The sequence below is a fragment of the Bidens hawaiensis genome, unplaced genomic scaffold, assembly GCF_021521415.1.
Source record: "Bidens hawaiensis isolate Kalapana, Puna unplaced genomic scaffold, B.hawaiensis_p1.1 tig00051730_1, whole genome shotgun sequence".
NCBI lineage: Eukaryota > Viridiplantae > Streptophyta > Magnoliopsida > Asterales > Asteraceae > Bidens > Bidens hawaiensis.
The window spans coordinates 78,264-87,500 of record NW_027506201.1 but is presented as its reverse complement, the minus strand read 5'-3'; the positions used below and the strand labels follow the sequence as shown (position 1 = coordinate 87,500).

At 31.5% G+C, this 9,237-nt stretch overlaps 1 protein-coding gene across 1 annotated transcript; it reads right to left on the bottom strand.

Moving 5' to 3' along the window:
* Positions 1 to 2,514: 2,514 nt before the first annotated feature.
* LOC143617064 (ACT domain-containing protein ACR8-like) lies at positions 2,515 to 8,477 on the bottom strand. The gene is made up of 6 exons (XM_077089726.1): positions 8,348 to 8,477; positions 8,173 to 8,240; positions 7,870 to 8,079; positions 3,285 to 3,353; positions 3,066 to 3,138; positions 2,515 to 2,534 (listed from the first exon to the last, which is right to left on the bottom strand). The coding sequence occupies exons 1-6, from the start codon at positions 8,352 to 8,354 to the stop codon at positions 2,515 to 2,517; spliced, it is 447 nt and encodes a 148-aa protein (XP_076945841.1). The 5' UTR covers positions 8,355 to 8,477.
* Between the last annotated feature and the right edge of the window lie 760 nt (positions 8,478 to 9,237).

The window sequence follows — 9,237 nt, the reverse complement described above, 5'->3', positions numbered from 1 at the left end:
ACGGCAAACAAAGTTTCCCCGAAATTTACAAAAATTCACTGACTTTTCTCTCTTTTCAACTAATAACCACATATAACTCTATTCTATAATTTGCAAAAACTTCTCACAAAAATTTAAGGTTAGAAATGTAAAATAAATATAATAAATAATAATAATTAAAATTGTGTGACGATACAAAGCTTGAACCGTAAGGACATAGCTAGTTTGGATATATGAAGAACTGATTTGATGAAAATATCTATATATCAGTTTTTTTTGTTACCTACGTAATCATAATCTTTTTTTACCGGTCATTCATTTACAAGATTCAAACACTTAACCTCTTATATAGAGAGAAGATACTTACAATGGTGAATCGATTTAAACATAATTGAGTAAAAACGATTAGCTTTGGAAAAAAAACTCTACAATTATATTAACCAAGAAAATACCTCTAAACTTGATTACAATCCCTACCATAGACTCGATATATATATATATATATATATATATATATATATATATATATATATATATATATATATAGGGCAAGGTTCATGTATATTTTGATTTTAACATGAGTACGTAGGAAATAATGCCAATTTATTTAAAAATACGAATGTAAGAAACAATACAAACTACAATACCAATCTACATAAACAATGACTTATAATAACAAAGAAAAGAACCTAAAAATTACAACAAAAGAATCAAAATCAAGAACAAAATAATAACAGCATATACCAACAAATACTTATAACAGCAAAAGAAAACATCTAATAATAACAACAAAATATAAATAAGCAAATACTTATAACGTCTCATAATCGAAAATTAGCAAATACGAACAAAAAATAGCAACAAACACCTATAAAAATAAACATAATCATAACAATATATTGGTTCTCACCGTTTTCATGTTAAGAATAAAATATATTTGATCCTGTTTCTCTCTCTCTCTCTCTCTCTCTATATATATATATAGTAAGGATCCTAAGAGAACTCTTTGCAAATTGAGAACTTTGAGAACCTTCTTGAACCACTAAAAACACATTTAAAAAAATATAAACATGAACATGAATACACAATAGGTAATAATAATAATAACAATAATATAGATAACTAAATTAAAGTTGGTAATTATCCGTAACCTTTTTAATTAATTTTTACTTGTACTCCAATATTCCTTTATTTTATCACTAGGTTATTCACCCGTGTACGACACGGGTGAAAATCTAGAAATTTTGAAGTATACACATATACAATTTGAAAGGAAAATATGCTTTTTGAGATGACAATATAATTTATAATTGCAATTCATATTCATATGGAAACATAGCTATTAAAAACATAAATTTACGAAAAAGTAAGTTTTATAGTACGATGCTTACAAACATAACTGAAAACTTAAAAACATAAAGTTCATAAATATTAAAAGTTTTCTTATAAAACATATTTGTTGTTTTGTTTGTAGCTATACTTTGTTGTCTAAAATAAGCATTTTAACACCGTATTTACTCTTCACTCTTGATCAAGCCACATACAGTTGACCATGTGTAAAAACCAGGCCTCTCAAGTATATCTCAATCTTGTGGGAGGCTGGCTTTTACTTTTGTTAATGGTAATTGCAAAACAAACTATAACGTGAAACTGTCTTCTGTTTAACTTGTTCTTCTTGATCTCTCCAATCTTCACTAAGGGTTATTGGAGCAAGCAAAGTATACTCTAACTTGCTCGAGATTGAACTTTGCTTGGAGAAATACTTAGAATAAATCCACTTACTTCTCACAGGCAAACTTGAGATCCTCATTTATTTTATCTTTACACGACCCACCAAGCTTGCTTGTAAACTTGGTTTATGCTCAGACAATCAAGTGTTTGCTTGTGTGAAAACTGTACTCGATAGAATACCAACCTTGCTTGGCGAAGTGTAGCTTGCTCGAATCTTGACACTTAGAAAACTTCAAGAAGATAACCTTACTCGCATAATATAATTTACTCGTGATAGTGAAAACTTTGCTCGAAGTGCCTGAATTTGCTCAAGTTCCATACTTAGTTATTATTGAGGAGGTTGAGAAGATTCCAGCATTTTCTTATCAATTTTATTGACCCAACAAAAAGGTAAAAAAGTATATAAATTAATGATATGATTTCTATCCGAATAACAAATTGGATTAAACAAAAAATACATCAAAACACGCGGATATAAAATAATACACTTCAACTCTTTTATTATTAATTCAAATCGGCACATAACACTGAATATATAAACCAACCATTTAATTTTAACTCTAAGCTTTATCTTCGAGGCCCATAATTCAATTCACCTTTTGTACTTCTCGGTTGTCCAAACTAAACCGATGTATCTATGTGAAATCGATATTATATCCTTTAATTTATGTGGACATAAATTACGCTAAGTGCATAAAAAGTTTTATTAAGTGTTGGACAAAAACCATCATAGGTCAATCCAACCCGTGCCAAAATGTACTCGTATTTGGATAGTTACTCAACCTATTTTGGATCGTAACCGTATTAAAACAACCTATCAACCCCTGCATTAAAATTTTAAACAAAATATGCAAAGATTAAAAAAAACATTAATCAAGTTATAATAATTTATTTAAAAAAACAACCATATCAATTACTAGCTCTCAAAGTTCAAACATCCCTATCGACTTTATTATGAAAAAGATAAAAACCTTTAATCTCTAACAAATTATGTTTTAAATCTAAACGTTCCATTAACTAAACCAACCATATTATTGAAGTGAAAGATCCAAACCGACCAAATTTCTAGAGTCACCAAAAGTAACGATAAAGGTTCGAACTTCCATATGGGCCAATTCAACACCGAACTTTTGAGGGTCAACAGGCCCGCCCCTATAGACAACAGGCCCATCATTCTTTGACCATTCTACTTTCAACACACATATATATATTTTTTTGTCATTTCTTCTCTTTCAAGATTAGAAGATTAACTTATTTATTTTATATACTTTGAATATCTTAAATATTTAAATTCGTAATATCATGAACCCGTCTAACACAAAGTAGATTATGGTGTAGAGAGTGTCATATTTTACATTCTTCTTGGCTAATATCTTCTTCAACTTGACGCATGCCAATATGCCATGATTGATATATCCTTGTCCTCTCCTATCCAAAACCAGAAAACAAATAAAATAAGATACGAAAGTAAAACCCGTTGAATTAAATATTTATTGTTAAAATGATAAAATCAGAGTATTAGCATTATGAACCAACAAAAAATAGATTATGATGTAGAGAATGTCATATTTTACCTTCCTCTTGGCAAATATCATCTTCAACTTGACTCGTGTCGTGACTGATATATCATTGTCCTCTCCTATCTAAAACCAGTAAAAAAACAAAATAAATTATGAAAGAAAAATCCGTTGAATGACATATTGAACTTTAAAATCACCGTATCCTGAACCAGTCTAAACAAAAAGTCGAATATGGTGTAGATAATGCCATATTTTACCTTGCTTTAGGCAAATTTCGTCTTCAACTTGGCACGTGCTATGAATGATATATCCTTAACCTCTCCTTTTAAAACCAGAAGGTAAAAAAACAAAATAAAATATGAAAGGAAAACATAACCGATCATTTTGCCATATATGTTGCGCATGAATACACATATGTGCTTAACCTCGTTTGCATGTGATTCAAATCCAACGTTCAGTAGAGTTTGTTACAGTCCCTTCCTTTTTTCAAAATTTTATATATTAATGAAACGATACTGAAAACATACCTTGATACGATGTGGAAGATGTGAGTCTTAGACCCAAATATATACAATTAATCGATAGTGAGACATGGGATAGATGAGTATTTTAAAACACATAAACAAAAATAGAATTTATTTAAAAGTTTTTAATTGCAATATCAAACAACTGTAATTGTATTAACATCATTTGTAAAAAAAGGGAAAAGTTGCGAGATTAAATGCATAAAACAAGACAAGTTTTAAAAATAACTGTCTGTTTTGAATTTTATACATAAAATAAGAAATGTCAAACCAAAATTTAGTCAGTTATTGTCTATATAATAAAAGTTCTAATTTAATAAGTAATATTTGGTTGTTTCCAAATATATAAAGCTAAATGAGTGTCTAAATTTTTAAAAACTATTCAAACTTAGTCTATTTGTTATACGTAGATACAAATAATTGAATTTTAAAATAACAACTTTAATGTTGGTATTATAATATTTGTTAATCTTAATGTTCATATAACATATAATATTGAACACAAATAGATGCATAATTAATAAATTGTCATGTTTGGTATCTTCAATATGTATTATTTAAAATATAATCAAAATGATCAAATCATAAGACCTGTATACATTAAATCCAACTTTATTTACTCTCCTAAGTCCTAACTACCGATCTTATCGAAACTCCGGTGTCGATTATATTTGCAGGATCTAATGAAATCATCATAGGATCAATGTAAAATAATGGCCGATTGAAAGAGGGATTTGGGTGATTAGGTTAAAAAGAATTGAATATCAAGGAAACCGGGTATTGAAGTTGAAACAATTGAATATTGGATAGCTGGTTTTGAAACTTAAAGTTAAATGCTTACATTAATTATTAGTAATTTAATTTCTTTTTTATTTATTTAAATGTTAAGAAAATTAGAGAAGTATAAGATATATTTGGAAACAAAGGTAATGAAACAATAGAGAATGGGCATGTGGAGGCAATCTCATTTATTATTATAGTATAGTAGGATAATCCAAATACTAATTAAAAGACGATTCAATAATCAAACTATGAGAGATACTTATCACCCGGATATTTGTTAAGACATCTAAAATTTAGATATCACACAAACTTACAGATTGTGAAATACCAAATTAGCTGAAAGTTAAGTCACTTCAAGATATTCATACCAAATTGTAGAAGTTGTAAACAGTCGAGCTCCTAAATCACAAAGAAGAAACTAAAGCCAAGGGGGATTGTGTCCGAAAACTCTATATTTATATTACGTGTATAAGTGTGTTGTTTTAGAAAATAAGGAATGTAAAACATGGTTTAATTCTTTTCCACAATGTTAAAAACAATGTTATCAATACGCATTTTAGATGCTAAACTATTAAATATCACCGATACTTAATTTAAAACGCACTTAAAACTGCTTTGAGTTCTTTGTGAAGAATAATAATATCATTTTTAGAAAACTATTTATGTAAATACACGCTATTAGAAAATTGACTCATGGTCGTTATTAGTATTTTCACTTGATCGATAATGTGAATAATCCATCAATTCAAATAAAGTAAAACAATCACACTCTTTTATTTTCATTGATTTATTAAAAATGAGTAGTCTTTGCACATGTGCTATGACACCTAATTAAGCGTTTTATTATTAACCGGTCCTAACCATGTGAAACCGGTGGTCAAGTTTACTGAATAGTTAGGAATGCTACGACTTTAAATCGTTTTTAACTATGTGAAATGAGTATTGTAGCGTGAGGCGAACAAAAGCGAAGAGGTCCTAAGCCGAGGCGAAAAGCGAAAAGCGCAAAAGCGAACGCTTTTTGAACACAAGGCGACCTTATTTTAAAAAAAATATTTAATTATTTATAAGCCACATATTATATATAAACCAAATTATAATATATATTAAACGTCTAAAACATCAACATATATATATATCATAAAATTCCAAAAGTAGCGTAGGACAATTTTTCGAGTACTATATTACTCGCCCGAAATATCAAAGTCGCATAAAAACAAGTTATCGAGTAACAAATTACTCGAAAGTGTTTCCAAAAGAACAGTACTCAAAAGTGTTTCAACTTTCAAAAGTTTATTACCACATGTGAAAAGTCTAGAAATGACTAATTATAAAGGTTAAGTTGAAAATGGGTTAACTGGTCGCCTTTTGTACATAAAGCCTTCGCCTCCTCGCTTTTTCGCTACGTACAAAAGCGCAAAAAGCGCTCGCTTTTTTAACAGGCTTCGCCTTGGGTAGGCAAAAGCGTTGAGGTGCTCGCCTTGGGTCGCCTCTCGCCTAACCTCGCCTGCCGATTATAGCCCGTTGATTTCATTTAAGGCGTAAAACAAAAATAGAATACTTTTCATTTGATTTCTTCAACTATTGATAAGAATTCAGAAGTCAAGTTTTATTTAAAGTAATTAATCATTTTGACTGGCTGTTTTTACGTAAATTACAAGTAGAAAAGCAGTAGGAATTAAAATGAACAGTGCAGTAGCAATAAATGCAAGAATATTTACTTCCATAATCTCATCGTTTTTTTTTCACAATAACTCGGGATTTAATCCCATAGAGATGATAAATCTTTCACCTGTCAATTCAATGAATGCATTACCTATCGATGATCTTGAATCGGATCAATAGCCTGAATAACAATATCTGAGCTATTAAATTAATTCGTCGTCGAGAATTGAATAGTATAACATACGAGGGATGCCTGTGCCCATAAGAAATCGCGGAGCCACCCATAAATAGTAATAGAACTCTGCGCAAAGTTTCCTCCCGTGATATGAGTTACTACTCCTTGATCGCTTATACTGCCCCAAACATCTGACTGCATTTTCCAACTGAAATGAAATATGACCACTGAAATTGAATTGTACATCCAGAATAGTCCTAAGAAGACATGGTCCCAAGCTGATACTTGACATGTCCCCCCCCCCTTCCAGGCCCATCACAAGGAAAACGAAACCCAATATTTGCTTTGTCCGGTATCAAACGGGAGCTACGAGCAAATAGAACACCTTTCAGAAGTATCAATATCGTCACATGAATCGTAAATGCATGAATGTGATGTACCAAAAAATCCGCGGTTCGTAATGGAATAGGTAACAAAGCTACCTTGCCGCCCACTGTTGCTAAATCACCCCCCCCCCAAGTTAAACTGGTGCTTGATGTTGCACCAGGTGCTAAAGCGTGGGTGTTTTGTATCCATTGAGCAAAAACGGGTTGTAATTGGATAGCGGTATCTGAAAACATATCTTGAGGGCGCCCTAAAGCGCTCATGGTATCATTATGAATATACAAACCAAAACTGTTAAAGCCTAGAAATATACACGCCCAGTTGAGATGTGATATGATTGCATCGCGATGCCTAAAAACACGATCTAATAGATCGTTGTATCGAGTAGTTGAATCATAGTCTCTTACCATAAAAATGGTTGCATGCGCAGCAACACCAACTATGAGAAATCCACCAATCCACATATGATGTGTGAAGAGCGCGCTTTTTTAAACCAAGGATACAATTATACAAAAATACTGCCGTGTGAAAATATTTTAAGTTATGATACCTTAAAATTATCAATGAATAAAGACAGAATTACAAATTTTGTCCTTTAAAATAAGACGAATTACGGTTCGTGTCCTTTTCTAAGTTTCCTTGCAGGCGGTATACTTTAAACTTTTTTTTCCTACAAGTTATGTCATTTACGCTAACTGGGTTAGAAAAACTCTGTTAACCTACAAGTTATGTCATTTACGCTAACTGGGTTAGAAAAACTCTGTTAAATCCCATCACGTGAGAAGCATGTGAGGGCATTTTTGTCTTTTCACCTGTACCTGTAACTTCTTCTTCTTCTTCAAAATAGAAAAATACCAAAAAACTCGCTGGCCGGACTCGAACCCGCGACCTCAGGCCGGACCAGAGTGTAACACACACACACCAGCCAACTGCGCTTGTGTGTCAGTTGGTTTAAGATCGTAAACGTTTTAATATATACATAAACATATCTAAACCCAATTTGATTATAAACCCTAACCATGCAATTGATTAATTCGTTCTATGTTCGTTTAATTAATGTTAGGGCTTTTGTAAAGCTCACTATGACGAATTCAAACATACAATTCATCACCTCAATCGTCGATGAAACATGGGTTAAATGAATGATTGACGTGATTCGACCGTTATGAGTCCATACTTTTGACTCAACCACATCACAGTTGAGTTCAGATAAAACTGCAAATACTTCGGATAATAGTCCAACTCGGTCAGTGCCGGTTAGTTCTAATGTTGTAATTCCATCAATGGATTTTGATCTTGTGTTATGTATAGTTCCAAGTGACTGCATTACAATAATAACAAAATATTTGATATAATGAAATATTTAAAGAAAAAAGTATAAAGAAAAGAGCTTTTGTAAAACAAATTGATTTACCTGTTCAATGCAATTGATGATGCTACCATCTGTTAATTTGTTGCCATCTAAATTGGTGACATGGAAGACTGTAGATAATTAATGAGATTGATTAACACAAATTAGTAAAGAGGTAAATCAGACATCATGATTATGATATCTTTATAAAATAAAATAAAATAAATAAAATGATTACCATCCATGTTCCATCTTCCATCTGAGGAAACATAACCCTTTTTAATAGAAAGGTTAAGATCTGTGAGAACTTGAACCGCCTCAAGAAGAATTCCATCATTTCTCGCACTATCAATCTGAAATTAAATCATATTAAATTGTAAACCAAGCGAGTTATTTGAAAATTTCAAAAATTATAATGTGTAGGGATGAGCATTTTGTACACAGCTTTTCGAAAGATCAAGAACCGGTATCAGTGTTTTAGGTACAACTGACACACCAGCGCAGTTGGCTGGTGTGTGTGTGTTACACTCTGGTCCGGCCTGAGGTCGCGGGTTCGAGTCCGGCCAGCGAGTTTTTTGGTATTTTTCTATTTTGAAGAAGAAGAAGAAGTTGCAGGTACAGGTGAAAAGACAAAAATGCCCTCACATGCTTCTCACGTGATGGGATTTAACAGAGTTTTTCTAACCCAGTTAGCGTAAAGGACATAACTTGTAGGAAAAAAAAGTTTAAAGTACACCGCCTGCAAGGAAACTTAGAAAATGACACGAACCGTAATTCGTCTTATTTTAAAGGACAAAATTTGTAATTCTGTCATGAATAAAAACACATTCTCATAAATTTATGAAAAAATGGTAAATTTAATATGGGCAACATTGATCAAAAGCCTTAAATTTTGCAGGGAAAGCTCAGTAAGTTACGGGTCCTACTTCTATGACACTTTTTTCAAAATTGCCGCCAATTAATTTAGCCCTACTTCTATGACACTTTTTTTTTAATTAAATAATACATGTTTAACATATATATACAAATGTTTTCGACGACCAGTTCTTTGTAAATTCATTTGACACTAATATGATGGTGATGACCGAAAATGTCACACACGATTACACGACCCGTTATACGAACCCG

Excerpts from the sequence above, each read along its gene's own strand:
- LOC143617064 (XM_077089726.1), bottom strand. Across the intron at positions 3,354-7,869 it reads ATGTTTCATCGACGATTGAG|ATAGGAGAGGACAATGATAT; the intron begins GTGATGAATTGT and ends TACTGGTTTTAG. Across the intron at positions 3,139-3,284 it reads TGATATTTGCCAAGAGGAAG|GAGAGGACAAGGATATATCA; the intron begins GTAAAATATGAC and ends GGTTTTGGATAG.